Below are 17455 nucleotides of genomic sequence, written 5' to 3'. Positions count from 1 at the left end.
AGTGAATTTAATCGCTATATCTGACCCTATTGGTGTAATCAATCATAGTAACTTTTTGGTCATATGTGTTATATATTTTTTTAATCAGTACAAAAAAGTACAAAATGCAGTACAAAAAAGCAAACTATTATGGTACATGTAAAATCTTAGACAGAAAGTAAATTAAAAGAGCTGAAAGTGGACGCTTTTTAATCAAAGTTGGTATGTATTTTCTTGATTTGGGCACAAGTCAAACTCAACTGTGGCACTTGAAATATCTTGGATAGAAAATTAATCTAAACAGACATAGTTCACACGTTTTAACTAAATTAGGTTTTCGAGACTTATACGTATATATTTATTCTTACAGTAAAACCTAAAATAGAAACAGTCAAAATTTTATTTACATTTTGAACCTCTCAAGGATACTGAAATAATATACAACTGATGTCTATTTTTGCTAACAAAATTAGTAGGTCTCCATCGTACCTCATCATGTTTTCACTAAGAAAGCTATGTCCATCAATTTTGAAAATTGTGCTAAAAACCACAGGTAACTGCTAGTCAGTACTTTAGTGAATGTGCTTGTTCTCATTAATTTAGTTAGCAGTATAAATGTAAACACTAGGTAAACTTCATTTTCATTTATGTCATCATTTTGAGAAAAGTTAGAACAATTCTAATAAAATGCTTCATAAATAATAATTTTATTATTATTTATAGTGTAATACAAAATATCAAACCGATCCTTGATTGAATTTACACACAGCTTTCATCTCACACAGAAAATACAATTGAGTCAAAGAAGACAGATTTCTGTACAATGGATGAAACATTATGCTGGCAGATAATCATATAAATGACTTAAGTTATATACTGGCAATCACTATTTATCATATTTACTTGGCGTATGGGGTTAGGTGAAGCAAATTAGTTAATCACAATGTTTTAAATATAAAAATTAAGAGGTTAAATTAGCCAAAATGTCTACAACATTGAGTGCTACTACATTGATACAGTAACAGCTACATTTTTAATCATTTATAATTCAGATTAATTTATTACACGTTTGGTATCAAAGGTGATCAACAATAATAGGCTGAGGGAGAACATGTTAAAATATGTTTGAACAACACAGGGTATTAAACAACACATAAATCAAAATAAATCAGTCTATATTGAGCTACAGACACAGTCACATAACAATATCCACCAGACAAGCTTTGAAGTTAAAAATATAGAAAGCTTGCTATATACTTCATTAAATCACTGGAATATTAACAAACATATGACACCAAAACAAGGCCTTACGATAATTAACACTGTGTCCCTATGACTGTAACCAAAACTTGGTGCTCCAACACAATATACATATAGAATCAAACCAACAAAGTAATCTGTAAATCTTACATCTAAGTTAAGGAACATGTTTAAACAGTTTGGAGAGATCCAGAAAATGTGATAAAGGCAAAAAATATTAAAATTAGTACAAAATAATAACTGTCAAGACAACTCAACTTCACCTATTTATTATATCTACTCAATGAAACACGTTCTCTTAATCAAAATCAAAATGACATTACAAAATTTCTAAATTGTTACAGTTGGATAGATAAAAACCAACTGATTGACTTTAAGACTACTACGGAGTATAATGGATCAAATTAGTAAAAAACTTTGACATTTAAAATAAATTGCACATACCTAAACGAAAAAGGAAACAATGTAAATTGTTAAAAAATGCCTTAATTCCTTGTTTTAAAATAAAATAAAAAACAAATACAATAATAGAATATAAAACACGAATTAATGCAGGCAAACTCTAAAAGCCAAAATTTTACAGAGAGTAGATTAAAAAGTAAGTGCAATGAAAAATGTCTAGTTAATTTGTTTTCACAATAAAGTCTAATGAACTGTTATAATTAAAGTAAAAAATTACTCAAAACAAAATTCTGCTTGATTCAGTTTTAACCACTTACATTCAATAATTTATTACTCTACATTAGTGTATATGTTTAGTAGTGTAACACTGTTAGGATTCTAATATCATAGATTCTAAATTTCTCATATAGGGTGCAATTATATTGTAATTAAGAATGCATAGGTTATTTTATTATAGCCAAGAAAAAAACAAACAAACATTTACTTCACAGAAACACAAATGCATAGAATGATTTATATTTAATATAAAGAGAACATGCAAATGTAACATAGGCCTATTGTCAAGCTATCAAGACATATTGTTCTTTTGCCATGAATTAATAGAAGTTCCTCTTTGAAATGTAGAAAGACTACTATTAACTTCCACCAATAACATACACTGATAGTCAATGAACACATAGCAAGCAACAACTCCGAGTAGTACTTGAGGAGGCACTGAAATAAACATGTCTTTGGAACAGTAGAACTGTATAATTTGTACATTGTATTGCTTAATATTTTGATATGAAACATACTCATAAAAAAAATCTAAAGAATTTAATACTTTGACTAACGTATGACCAGAATTTAATCAACACCATCGTCAACAACAGAAGCAGTGCTGGCTGCAGAGTGAGCCATGAATCTCTGAAAAAACACAAAATTAATTAGAAAACACAACCTGAAAATAATTCAATGGAAAAGGATTTTATATATTATCACAATGTAATACTGTGGGACCTTGATATATCGAATCTCAATATACTGGATTCCTTAATAAATTGAAGTTTTTCATTCTCCTTGAAAGTGCCGTTTACTTCGATGCTAATTTAACCTCTAAATACTGAATGTTTATTGTAAATAACTTCAATGTATAGAATTTTTGCCCTTAATTTTGCCTACTGTTAACTTCTATATACTGAAGTTTAGTTTATCAGTGCAACAAACCGAAGTACAGTACCGTTTTTTTTTTCAAGTCGAGACTTGAAACCCCATCACCGGTGTGAATAACAGCAAAAATATGTATTAGCTTAATTCAAAAAATTAGAATATTAATATAAAAGAGAATAAAAAGTAACCTTGTTATTAACAAGGTTTTACCTTTAAATTATTAGAATGTTAAAGATTCACTGATGGCTTGAATTTTTGGGTCTTCAATTTTAGTTGTACGAGGGGTATTAGAAAAATAAGGTTCCCATGATTTTTTTAAATAGACAGCTCTATATTTCTACTTAGTGTTATACATCAATTTAAAACTTAAAAGTTAAGCTATTTTTCCATATAATGACCGTTTTCTGTCCAAACACTTTTGTAGACGGTGCTCCAATTTTTCTATCCCCATGTTGTAGAATTCTGCCGCCAATCCTTTGAGGAATCGAGTAACCTCTTTCTTGACTTCATCATCGGTACTGAAGCATTGGCCAACCAAGTGTTCCTTTAATTTTGGGAATAAGTGATAATCACTTGGGGCTAGGTCTGGGCTATAGGGCGGATGGGGCACAATAGTCCAGCCAAACTTTATCAGCAGTTCTTGAGTTTGACGTGAGACATGAGGTCGAGCGTTGTCATGGAGAAGCCTCACACCATTGGACAATCTTCCTCTCCGGCGGTTCTGGATCGCTTGTCTCAGTTCGAAATCTCAGGAATAAGCAAAGCAAGTTCGTGAATGGTGATTCTCCGATCTTCAAGCAATATTGTCTCAACTTTTTCAACAACTCCATCTGAAGGCCGTCCATTTCGATTTTCATCGTGAATTTCCATGCGGCCTTCACTGAATTCTCTACACCATTTCTGAACGTGTTGAACAGATATGCAGTTTTCCCGATAAACCTCGATTAATTGACGATGAATTTCAATAGGTGAAATCTGTTTTGCATTTTAAAAAATGTATTACAGCACGAATTTCGCACCTGGTGGTAACAACGATAGGAAGCTCCATCTTCGAAGGCAGCTAGGCCGGCACTGTTGGACGAAGCGAGGCGCGAGTGGTACGGATAGAGAGAGGGACAGCTGATGAGTAAGACAGTGTTTCCAGATTTCTCCCAACATATCGCATTCTGTCTCGGCGGCATAGGGAACCTTATTTTTCTAATACCCCTCGTACTTTTATTTGAACCCAATAAAATTAAATAAATACCTCCATAACAGAGGTGTGTATGTGGGACATACCTGGCCGGCTGCAGGGAGTCGCATAAGCAGCAGCTGGAACACGTGGGGAGGCAGTGTCTGCTGTAGCACTTGCAGCAGCTGGTTGGGCTGGCCGCAGACTGCTACAGCATTGCTCAGGTGTTCCACACCCCCCTCCTCGTCTCCACTGCCCAGTAACTCCTCTCCCAACTGAACCTGTAACCAACAAACAGGTTACTCAAACCTTCTTTGGCACACCAAGATTGATACAATATAAGTATATTTCTAACTTTCTATTGTTATAATCCTTTCCTTCTAATATCTTTAAGATAAGTAATACTTTGTTACAAACATTAAAGGCAATAAAATTGTAAAATTAGACAACAGATTGTAACAATATATAAATATAAACCGTAAAGAAAAGTAGAATTCAGTAAGAAATTAGGAAGTATTTTCTGTCATCAAGCTGCTCAGTTATCTTTGCAGCTATGTCGGTTGTCTGCTCCCTGTACTGCTTCAAGAAGGACGTTCCTCAGCTAGCCTCCACATTGCTTATACTTGGTCAGATGGTATGAGAAAGACAGTAATGTGCTGCATATTGGGCGTTATATGGCAGCAAGTGCTGTTTTTAATGAATACATGGTTTAAGCGTTAACATATACAGGGTTGGAGTACGCCACACCATATATATCGAGCTTCAGTGCAAAATTTGAAGTCTATAGCTTATTTCATCACTGACAGATAAAATGACAATCATACGGAAACCATTTTTTACATCCTAGAGAAAACAAAAGAGAAATTGTATCAGCCTACTGAATGATGTCGCTGTCAAATACCATTACTAGATATGCACAACCATAGAATTCAACCTTGTCTATGTAGAAATGAAGTTTCATACAAAATTTCAAGTCTACAAATGAAATTTTTTTGGTCTATACCAAGAAAATTATATCATCACACATTAACTTTATATTTTTGTTCATTGTCCATATTTTTCAAACTGGGTTTCATATCAGCTGTGTTTAAATAATAAAATTTTACACACCAAGTAACCATAAAATGATATATTATGTGTTGGGATAGTGTTACTGGTACATGTGTCAATGATAGTCACACGTTAAAATCTCTAATGGTTGTATTGAGTTTGTTCACAAATTGATTTAGTCTGTTATTTTCTCATTACCATCATGGTTACACATAAGGCCAATGTAAAAATGCTTGCTAATGCTCAGCAAAATCCCAAGGAGTAACATGCATCATCTTCAAAGTAAGTGTTGCTTCATGCACAGTTTCAAGTCTTTAGGCTGTCTTCTTCGAGACATTGTGCGGACAGACAGAAATGAAATTTTTGGCCCCTTGAGTGGTAGGATTTGTTTACGCTCAGCCAAAAATAACTTCAAATATGAAAGAACCCAACTGTCAAAACAAATGATTTAAATTCTCTCTTAAGACTTTCTAGTTTAGCCCTTCAATGATCCTTACAATTTTCTCCTGTTGAGTACCTACATGTATCTTAGGCATACCTCTAAAAAAAGAGTAATAAGCTATTTTGGCAGTGCTTAAGTCACTAATGATCTCGATTCTTCTGACAACCTAAATTCAATACTTAATTTTTGCAAACAATGCCAATGTGAGATGTGTACAAGTTTATTTTTACCAATTGTGATTCCGAGATGTTGCTATTATTAATTTATAAAACTGAAAATTTCGTAACTATTCAACTTTTTCTACAAAAAAAAAAAAAAAAGAAAGAAAGACGTTTGTCTTAGAAACGATTAACCACTAAAATGCGCTGTTGGCATTGACGATAATAAAAATCTATATTTAGTGACTGTAAGCTGTGGTGCAATGTTACTTGCCTCTGTGTTGCCTAGGTAACGGGGGGGGGGGGACAGAGTGACCCCCTTCTCACACAAAAAGCATCCTTTCGGGAGGCAGAAAACAAGAACCAATTTAATTTTCACATTAAGTCGTATAACGTCTGTTCTTTCTATTAGTGTAGTTTTTTAGGTTCCTGGTATAAAAACTGTTACAAAATAGTGGCCTCCGTATAGTACCAAAGTACCTCATTTTCATTTCTAAAACTAGAATAAAATATTCTGTTGGATTGAAATATAAAAATATACGAATTTAGTGGATTTGATTTGTACATAGTGATGTATCGGAAGTATATAGGCCTACATAAATTGCTACTTTTTAAAGAATAAAATCATTGAGTGACATATCTGGAAAAAGAAAAACCCCTTACCTCTTGAAGGAAGAACATTTGTACAGCTTCATGATCTTTCAAATCTGGCATGTTTGTCTTCCCAGATCTAGCACTAGAAGCCGCTTCATTGTTGGCCTTTCTCCCTAAAAAAAACAAACATTTTTGTAAAGACTGCTTCATATAACCTATCATAAGAAACACATCACACACCTACCTAGTTTTAAAATTATAGTGTATTACGATATAAATTTCAATGGTAACCTGATTACCATTGTAGAGAGTAATCACACCTCTATGTATTCTGTGAATTGTGTAATTCTGAAGGCTACAATTTGAAAAAATTAATTAATAAATTACCAGATAATACAATTACATGTAAACTTATTATTTACCAAGAAATAAAAGTAAAATTTCAATTAATTTCCATATATGTTTAACCTTCCATCTGTTAGAAGACTAGTGACTAGAAAAATGTTTCTCCAATGTTGAAAACTAGTCACTAGTTTATTTTGCAGTCATTTATTTAATCAAACTTTTGCTGTTGAAAATAAACCTTAAGTACGACAAATATTATACCAAATTAATCGAGATGTTTCACAGATTAATTTGATAAGTTTATTGAATAATAATGCATTTAAGTATGCACCAAATTTATTAATTTTCAATACAAATGTTGGTTTGCCTTGTCTGGTCGCGCACTTTGAGAGAACACAAAAAAAAGCCTGACTTTTTTCATATTCTTTTGCCGTGGGGAAACTTTGTTTAGGAATGAGTTTGGCTACATCACTGTGTTCAGAATTTTTTTCTCAACAAGATTATTTGCTTCAGACATCTGTTTCATTGATATATGTTGCGAAGAAAGACCTTTGACACAACCATTGTTTGCAACATTTCTCTAATGTTAGACGACTAGTTTCACTAGTTGGTAGTATTTTGTTGTTTCTCGTAATATTATTAGAGTTGTATAGAGTATCAAACAACATTAAACTTTTCCTTATGAAATTTTCCATCAATAGGTGTAAATTATAAATGTTTATTTTATGATAAATTTTTATAATTTTGAGAGAACTATAGCCGCCATATTAATGCACTGGCAGTACTCATTGTATAATCTAAACTGTTATTTGTGAATTCTAAACTTGTACGTATATAAACTATAATGTGAACGAACTACAATGGTTTATTTGTGATTTGTTTATTTTACAATAGTTTAGTGACATTCACAGGTCTATAGTTTAAATTGTAATATAAAAATCGTTATACCTAATTCAGGGTTTATGGGTGGAAGGAATAACAAGCTAGGGAGGGGTAGTTATTGGAGGAGGGAATAATCTGGATACCAATGTTTAAGTACAACGAATGTTAGAGATTAGAGTACGGCTACCAATTGCAGAACAGGATAATTTAAGTTTCTCCCTTTTTCGCAAATTTTGCAACAGTTATTACCTGGTGAAGTTTAACTATCATTTTTCCTTCCATGCTCCCGGGCTTATTTGCCAATACGAATCGTCCTTGCAAATCTCATTATTACATTATTTCTTTCAGTTTTTCGATTGGTTAGATTTTGCTGCATTTTACACTTCAAATAAAGACGTTCTTTGTGTTTTGTCGTCACCAATAGTAATTTTGTATTCAAGTTGTGTTGTGTTTGTGTTATAGTAAGCTGTATTTCCCACAACAGCTGAGGATACACTGTTGTTTAATTATTTTAATTGGGTTTAATATGGTTAGGTTAATTTGTAATATTTAGTGAATATTATTAATCAACCTTTTGGATTTATATTTTAGGCTACTGCTATTATCTCGAGGGATGGTTTTCGTTTGCTATCAGCAAGGACCACAGTAGCACGCTTGGGCACCAGGGGTGCTGCTGAAGTCTGTGCTGATGGCCAGAAGCATTACTGTTAGCCCACTCAACTACAGAGGAGAGCCAAGGGATCTGAGCGCACAGCCGAAGCCCTACTAACCATCCACTAAACATTGACCTCATATATACACTGTTATTCTGCTACTGATTTAAAAGAACTGAACTATCGAAACACCTTTTATTTGCATTCAACCATAACTGATAAACCAGTAAATATTTCAGTTCTTGCCTCTTAGATGACGAGAATACCAAAGAAAAGACTCTTGAGCAAAAGCCCAATGTTCTTGGAAAAGACGATCCTCTTTCCCGCCCACCCATCAGTCAGCCAGCCAGCCTGTACACATTAGGATGGAACGTTGGTATAGGGCAAAAAATAGTTTTCTGATTTACACATTCTAATAGTGAAAAAATTTGTCTTTTTATGTGAGAAGTAATTCTACAAAGTTTTATTTTTCTAGAAACATATCTTGAGGTGCCACAAAAGCATTGAAAATAGTTTTTAGTCATAAATTTTCACATTTTCTAGAATTTTATTGATTATTTTGTTGGGATTGTATCTATTTTTATTATTTCAATTTAATTAAAACTAAGCCTAAAATCATGAAAACAAATTTAATTTGCTGCCATCATCATTTTATAGGCCCACTTAGAGGGTATTAAAACTTGAAAAAATAAAGATTTTTAAATAAATTTCCTTGCTGTAGTAAGATATTGGTAGATATAATATTGTGGTGATTTATCTTGCCTAACATTTATTAAAGAATTTCTCCTTTTGTTTTTATAGTACAGAGATAGTATTGATCCAAATGAAAGAGTAGAAAAGGTATTAACCTATGCAATAAAGTCACATTCTATTCATTAAACACACTTATATTCATAAAATACAAATAATAGACAAATGAAACATTGTATCGAAGCTAAATCCATATTCAATGTTTTCAATTATACATTTTGGTAAAGTGTCTCTTTGTTTCAAATTTTGGCATCATCTTGTGTGAAGCAATTCTGACTTTGATAAATCTATTTATTTCTTCGAAACTGCAAACACAGAGTGATTATTCTCAAACAAGCTTGATTATTCTTGCCACTGTTTGTGTATGACAGTTAAAACATGAAAAATCAATAGAATGCATCAGGCCATCTTTTCTTGATTCAATTATGCACTTGGCTAAGTCCTCATTGGTCACGTGCTTTGTTTTTGGTGGTTCTGTGATTGTTACGTCAGCTCAGCTGACAATGTCGATGTAATATTCAGCTTTGAAATTTGGTTTAGATATCACAAACTCCCGTACCTCATTCTTCTGTTCTGACCTTGCCTTTAAAAGTCGTCAGAGGCCTAATGTGTTTTCTCTTATCACTTAACATGCAGAGCGATATGTTTTCAGGGTGAGCGTAGTAGCCGTTTCTTTGAATAACAGGGTCGATTATTTTGAGGTGCTCGTCGGAAAGGTAACGTGAAAACGAAATCAGTCCCCATAAGTGTGGTTCCATTTTCACAACAGGGCTTCAGATTAATGTGAAACCAGATGGAAGCGTACACCTTAACTACGTAATCTGATAAAGTTTTCAGGTTTTCTGAAGGGTTCTCTGTTCCAAAATGTAACCGGACAATGCGACTAGCCAACGTCAGCCATCGTGAATGTACTAACTTTCTTGGTTTCTTCTTAGCCAGATCAGGCAGGCAGATTCCACTTGAGATTGATTTACACATTTCAAGTACATAACTTTGATTGGTATTTAGATCTTGTTTCACTTTTAGGTCCGGAAGGTTGTCCTCTATTGGTGGTGAGTACGTAACTACTGGAAGCTCATGACATTTTTCAAGAAGTTTGTCTAATACTCCTCTAAACTCATTAGGTCCTTTTTTTCCATCTAATGCACAAAACAGGTGACGCAATGGCAACTCGTTGCAATGAAACAAACGTATTAGCCACTACAAAGACTTAAGGAATGTTCTTTTCTAATAGAGCGATAACACCATTCCACCATTGCTCCAGTGTTTGTAGCAGTGCCGTCAAATCCAATTGCAGTTACACTGTTGAAGTTCAAATCAAAGTTACTATAATAATACTCATTAATTCTTTATTTGATACCTTCACCTGCACCGGAGGCAGGAGCAACGCGCGCCAGAAATAAAGAACCAGGTTCTTCAACTAACGAAATGTGTTCATCAACGACAGTTTTCTGTAAATTTGTTCCCCTTTTTCTCTTTAACAATTGTCTTATTCTTTCTGCCATCAAAAAACAACCCTTTTTTCTCTCCAACTTTATTGTTGACTCTGGTTGCCACTGCCTTTTTCGATTACTGGCTCTAGCTCCTTGAATTTTCATCCTGTCAATAACGTTCCTTTTGAAACGTTATTGACAGAAACATTTCTCCTCAGAAACCATTCCCACATCTTTAAGAACCGCACTTGCTATAGCTGCTGCAACCCTGTCTGAAACCCCAGTTCTGTCACAGATAGAAGCTACTGTCGGATAGTTGTACCATATTTTTTGTTAGGGCCCGAGAAGAGGTGGAAGGCTTTTCATCGTCAGTTGATTCTGCTAAAAACTCATCTTCTATATCATATAATATTCAGGTTGAAGTACATAAATTCCAATCACATTATCTGATTCTACTGCATCTTAGTCACCTATAACTGCCTTTTTAAGCATAAATGGAAAAATACAACAATATTGTTTACAGATACAAATGTATTGAAATTCAAAAAATGTTACTAAAAAATCAAAATTTCTAACCCTTTGCGGCACCTCTTACCCTACAATTATGTTTAAACTTTAAATTGTATTAAATAATAGCAAAAGGCAACTTTTTATCACTATTATAATTATATTGATATAAAAAAACTTTATTTTTTTGTTCCACCCTAGTACACATACATCCCTTGGCCTATCTGCACTAGTGCCTTTTAGAAGATTAAAAATGTTTCCAAAATTAACTGTTAACTTATCTGGTTATTTTTTATCAAATTTTTGAGAATTTTACTTTTGAAAATACAATATGTATTATGAACTAGTTAAAGTCTCTATTTAGTACACACTATAGGAGGCGAAACATTTTTACCATACAAATTTAGTGTTCCATAAATACAAAAATTGTTTCTGAAAATGATTGAACTTACAGGCCTAGCCGTCACTATTTCAAACTTATTATAAATTCTTTTGGATAATTTAAGGTAGGTAACGTTGATGAAGTATGTTGAATAGTTCTATATTTATTTTAGCCACTTCACATTATTTGTCAAAATTTCAACTTAAAATAAAAAAAATAAAGGTATAGGGTGGCGGGGAGTTAGGGTTAGGTAAGTGTAATAGAATATTAAAGGGAGGAAAGCCTAAATAATAACTGAAATTACGAGTACATTGGAATAGTACTAATCAGAAATGCACCTGGCCATCAGTGCGGGCTTCAGTGACGCCATTCCACACTTCTGGCAAGAAAAAAAAAAACATCCTTGAGATAGTACGTAAATTCAAGCTCAGATCATGTCAGACCTCAGTTAGTCCAATGTGATCTGACTTTAGAAAAGTAGCATACATGGAGGAACACTGAATCAGCAACCAACACACAATTTGTTCATAGGTAAAACTAATATACTTGTAGAAAATAAGTCTAACTCCATTTTTGTAACAAAATCAAGGAAACTCCAAGGAATACAAAAACACAAAGAATTATTATGAAATCTAATATGCAGCAAATCTGACCAATGACTAAACAAGAAACGACAATTTAATGGCCTTATGTGCAAATACAACACCTATAGACAAACAAGACCGAGAAAAATGAAGGTAGAGAAAAAACCAAATAAATCTTTAATTATTCTCATATACAGTTGGTAGTCCTACTCTGGCCTCTAAAATTCCTTGTATTTTATCGCCTGAATGGTAGTATCCCGGTTATCCCCTCCTAAGTTTGTTATCTTCTCCAACCAGGAATCCCAATTCCCCTGGGGGAAATTATAATGTTAAAGGCCGACCTGGCAAATCATGAATTTGACGTTATCAACATATTCTGCTCACCCTCCTAAACAAAAATATATATAGTTTTAGGGGGTGCACATGACAAATAACATGATTTTAGGGGGTATACTCATAACTAGTTAAGTTTCTAATGTTTTAATGCTCTGTTTGTGTGCTGTGTCTGGATAATCTGTTTACTTCATTATCTGCGGCGGGACTGATAGAGTATCTGTTATCTGAGCGTTCCGGGGCATGAGTCAGTACTTTACAAGATATCGTGTACTGTAGGTTGGATCGAGTGAGTGCGTGACAATAATGGATCAACCATCAACTAGTTCGACGAATCGTAGTGAATTGTGTGTCTGAGTGTTTTGTCGGGTACGTTAAGAGCTTACGTTTTGACCGACAGGAGATTATTTCCTTCTTAATAGAACATGGAATTTTTAATAATGAGTGTAGCTGTTTGTCGTGCGGTCGCGTATTGTTTTTAAACAAGGAGACTGATGTTTCGTTGAGACAGAAAAATTTGTAAAAGTAGTAAAATGTTTTGAATATTGTAATTTTAAAAAATCGGCCCGGGCAGGTTCCTTTCTTCAACAGAACGCGCTTAGACATAGACATAATATTTTGGACATAACAATTACCCCCCTGGGTTCCACAGATTAAATATTTGAGAGCCAACCTAGAATTTCAAATATATTATCAGTTATTGTTCAATTATGGATCGTGATTGTGTAAATGTTTTTCCTGGGACTGAAAACATACTATTTTGAGAAATTGACAGAAGTGGTTTGTGATCATTAGTCTATAGGCTAGCTGAAGTAAAGAGCAACTGAAAATAGGCTATGTAAGACTAGATTACAGTAATTGTCACATTAACGGCCGGAGCGGCAAAATACGAGTTTCGCATTATTAACTTATTGGAATCGTCCTACAGAACAAAACAATATAAGGTTTGATGGGGTGGAAATGAGGAATAACGAAGTTCTAGAACATCAAGAATGGAACAACTGTTCAAGCGCGGAGCAATATTTCCATGTCCTACATCCACATCGGGCATCACGTGTCCTTTTGAGACCATGATTCAACCTCGTGATGACGTCATCGGATGCGGCGCCATCTTTCCAAACGTAAATGAAAAATAATACTGAAATAAGCAGAATTTTGATCCAAATGAAAAATGTTTTTCTTAAATTTCGAGCTACAAATTAATTAAGTTGTTATCGAGTTGAGACGAGTGCCTTCGGCCATCAGCGCAGGCTTCGGCTGCCTCGCACTGATTTCAACAAAAGAAAAACATCCCTCGAGATAGTACCTATCAGTAAAATATCAAATTCTAGAGGGGCTGATCAGCACTTACCATTAGTGTGTTCCACAGAATGTACAGAAACTAAATAATCTCGTTTCGGTCGAAACGTAAACTCTTAACATGCCCGACAAAATACTACGACACACCAATTCACTACAATTGGTCGAACTAGTGGATGGTTGATCCATGATCGTCACGCACTCACTCGATCCAAACTACAGTGGACATACGACATGTAGTGAAGCATTGACTTTTGCTCCGGAGCACTCAAATAACAGATACGCTATCAGTCCCAGCCGCAGATAATATTTACGACACACTAGTTCACTACGATTGGTCGAACTAGTGGATGGTTGATCCATGATTGTCACGCACTCACTCGATCCAACCTACAGTACACCTTATCTCTGACTTCTGCCCCAGAGCGCTCAGATAACAGATACGCTATCAGCCCCAGCCGCAGATAATATTTCCAAATATCCAGACACAGCACACAAACAGAACATTAAAACATTAAGAACTTAACTATTTATGTATAGCCTATACCCTCTAAAATCATGTTATTTGTCATTTGCACCCCCTAAAACCATATATATTTTTTGTTCTGGAGGATGAGCAGAATACTTTAATAACGTCAAATTCGTGATTTGCCAGGTCGACCTTTAATCTTATAATTTCCTAGATAACTTCCCTACATACTGTCCAGGTAAGTAAAGATGGACTGGTTCAGCAAGGCATATGCACACAGCTTCCAAAAAAAAATAGGCTATGCACATCATCAGCTTCCAAAAAAACACTAATGAGTAAAGAATAATTCTACTATCTAATGATAATGAGTTAGATTAAAACACATGTTGCTGGACCAACACAATTTATTTAGGGTAAAGGTAGTACATTGATGTACTAGTTTACCTAGATCACTTGAGGCAAATACTGAGTTACCTATTTCGTTTAAATAGAATGGTGTTATATCAAATAAAAGTGTAAGCATTTTGAAATAATATATTAATTTGTACTTACTCTGTCTAATCTTCTTCTTATAGTTAGGGTCTGATCGTCTCTTTCGATCAAAATGTATGCAGTATCCCAAAAAGAAAACCGCTCCTACGCCAAGGCCAATTGCCACTTTTTGCATCATTGTCATTTTAGACAAATTGAATTATATAACAACAGACTGATCTAGTTATATAAATTTCCTGGCCACACTAAGCGATAAAACCATTAACACTATTCAAACACTCTCTAACCAAATTAGAAAACTCAATAATCCCACCACACGAAGACTACACAGATTTTGACGCCATTATCACTTACAATTAAGGAAAAAAGGAACAGAAAAAAAAGACCATGGTGAGTATACACGTGAGAATTATTCTCAAAGAGAAATAAATGATCTTCAGCACGTCTTATATAGATTGAAGAGTGGCATTGAAATAGTATTCAGTACTATATGCTGTATGTATATTTTTCTGGGATATGGGAATTAAAGTGTTTGGTAACATAACTTTCTTACGACATACAACTTTTGGGTACTGCCAGCGACTCAACAAAGACATCATTCATAATCATAATTATAAACCTTTGTCTGTAAGAAAAACACATACATGCAATAGAAAACGTCAATGGTCATCAACATATAGATCGATGAGATAAAAAAACAGTACTTACAGTAGTTTGATTAAAAATTGAAACATTTACAAAAGTTGTAAAGATTTTAACATTCACAAAGTTAACAAGCATAACATTTACAAATGTACAGATCTAAGGCTAAAACATTCATTTAAATCATAAAAAGGATTTAAGCTTAACTAATTGTAACATTTTAACTTAAATAGTTTAATATCTAAAAGTTTACTTTCATTGTGCAACTTGTCAAATATTTTCAAACTTACACTATAAAGCTTTTGACGTGACAACGTCTTAAATTAGGTTGCGGCTCGGAGTCACTCATGAAAAAGTGTAACGCCCGGTAACGTTACGATGCCCGTCCAGTGGGTCCGCTGCACGGGATCCGCACGGGATAAAGCAGATAACTGTGGGTCCGCCGCACGGGATAAAGCAGATAACTATGTTTATTCGTGAAAATGTGGAGTGCTTAGATTCGTCATTTACAACAACTACAACAATAAAGGTAAATAATTGTACACTGATATTTAATTATCGTAAACTATGATTGATTGATTAATTGTTAGATTGACACAAAAGTTGAGAAACTGAGTTTATAGGTTATGTAATACTATTGACAAATGTTGATAGTGTTAAGTAAATTATTAGTTTAAATCACTCTGCAATCAATCGTAATTCAGTCGATTGAGAAGAAACAGCGCGTATTGCTAGTCAAACATTTAAAATAACAAATTATAACCTCTAACCTGTCATAACAGTGCGACCAAACAAACGAACTAAACCGACCAATCACCACGCGCGGAGTTAGAATTTAACTGTGTTTAGCAAGAATTTCAAATTCCAATTTTAGTAAATGTTTTATTCAACTTTACCATTTACAATAACAAATTTTAATTAATTTCAAATTATGTACAATGTTTTAGCAAACAAAATATATTTCTATAGTTAAAATTTGTGCAATTCTTATTTTCATTCAATTCCTTGTTCCTATTGTGCAATTTAATAATATTCATATCAATAAATATTCTACCGAGAAAAAGACGTTGTCACGTAAAATCTTCGCCCGTAAAACCGACTTTACAGGCAACCATAATTTTTTTTTTTTTACATTTACTTACCTTACTGTATGGCACATCTTACCCGAGTTGATTTCTGGTATAGTAATTATGTACATCAGATCTAGGTACAACTAAGCCTAAATTAAAATTCTTGTTCATATACAATAAACATACATAAATATACAAGTTTATCACAGTCAAAATCTTACATTTAATAAATAATGGTTTACAATATTCTTCGAAAGTTGCCTTATTCTTAAAGGTTTTTTCTGTAACACTAATATTCTATTAACATGACAGCTATTTCCCAATAGAATTAGACCATAGTTTATCACAGACTGAAAGAAGCCAAAGTAAGCTGTTCTTACAAAATTCTTTGGAACAATGCTCATAAGTGGTCTTAACAAAAATATAACTCTAGACAATCTAATACAAACAGATTCTACATATGATACTCAAGACAATGAATTATCAAATACTACACCAAGGAATTTTACATTACTAAGATTAATCTATGATTAGTGTTTTTAAGACTACAATGTAGGTTCTGGGTTTAATCGTTATTCAAAAGAAGGCTGTTTGCAATAAACCAGGAGCAGGCTCTTTTAAGAGTGTCGTAAAATTATAATTTTAAGAGACTTTCATCTGAATGTACACTTAAAAAAGTAGTGTCATCTGCAAACATTAGGCAATGATATTAGTTTCCAAGTTATTAATAACAACCATAAAAAAGGCGAGGTCTCAGCACACACCCTTGAGGCACCCCAAAACAACCTTGGAACAATTTGATTTGTTACCACCTGCGTCAACAGAGTTCTGCCTTGGGTAGACCGGTTCGTTGACCTAGGTTTGGCTTATTTAGGTTATGTCCATTTGGAACTTGATTTCTTTTATTTACAACTGTTTTCGACGGTTTGGTTTACACTAATGCCAACGGAGTCTTGAGGGCTCGGAAATCTTCGTTTTGTGGCCGTTTCTGGTGAGTTTCACGTTCTTGGTTATTTTTTGCTGTCATGATTCCAAACAAAAGACGCCGAATGTGAACATTCGATTTCCGGTAAACGATTATCGATGTTCGAGCTCGAATTAGGGATATCGATTGACAATTCCACTTTCCTGGTGCTCGTTTTGGATGTCTTTGGGCAATTAATTCCTGTTTGAAGCGTTGGCAGAACTTAACTTGTCAACGTCAACGACGACGAAAACAATTGACCTAACCTCAAATTACTCTCAGTTATCTCGTCAATTTTATTATTTAACGCTAAATTGTCTTTTACCAACGGTAACTAAATTCTCAACAACTGATCGTAAATTTATAAGATCAACTACATTCCAAACACAATTTTAAGACTTCATTACTGAAAGTAAAGAACAAATTAGTTAAGCACTGTGTTATT

At 33.8% G+C, this 17455-nt stretch overlaps 1 protein-coding gene across 1 annotated transcript; it reads right to left on the bottom strand.

The window, feature by feature from the left end:
* Positions 1-1137: 1137 nt before the first annotated feature.
* Positions 1138-14641, bottom strand: LOC124371747 (mitochondrial import receptor subunit TOM20 homolog B-like). Its single transcript, XM_046830088.1, has 4 exons — positions 14395-14641; positions 6275-6378; positions 4069-4242; positions 1138-2547 (listed from the first exon to the last, which is right to left on the bottom strand). Exons 1-4 carry the CDS (start codon positions 14516-14518, stop codon positions 2488-2490), a joined length of 462 nt encoding a protein of 153 aa, XP_046686044.1. The 5' UTR covers positions 14519-14641; the 3' UTR covers positions 1138-2487.
* Positions 14642-17455: the final 2814 nt, after the last annotated feature.

This window comes from Homalodisca vitripennis, unplaced genomic scaffold (assembly GCF_021130785.1).
Source record: "Homalodisca vitripennis isolate AUS2020 unplaced genomic scaffold, UT_GWSS_2.1 ScUCBcl_1901;HRSCAF=6101, whole genome shotgun sequence".
NCBI classification, from domain to species: domain Eukaryota; kingdom Metazoa; phylum Arthropoda; class Insecta; order Hemiptera; family Cicadellidae; genus Homalodisca; species Homalodisca vitripennis.
Note: the sequence above shows the minus strand (reverse complement) of the source record. Positions and strands in the feature narration are given on the sequence as shown.

Bases quoted from the DNA above. Each gene is read 5' to 3' on its own strand.
- LOC124371747 (XM_046830088.1), bottom strand. From the start codon at position 14,518: ATGACAATGATGCAAAAAGTGGCAATTGGCCTTGGCGTAGGAGCGGTT. The intron at 4,243-6,274 runs GTAAGGGGTTTT...TGTTGGTTACAG, and splicing joins AAATGTTCTTCCTTCAAGAG to GTTCAGTTGGGAGAGGAGTT. The intron at 2,548-4,068 runs GTATGTCCCACA...GTGTTTTTTCAG, and splicing joins GACTCCCTGCAGCCGGCCAG to AGATTCATGGCTCACTCTGC.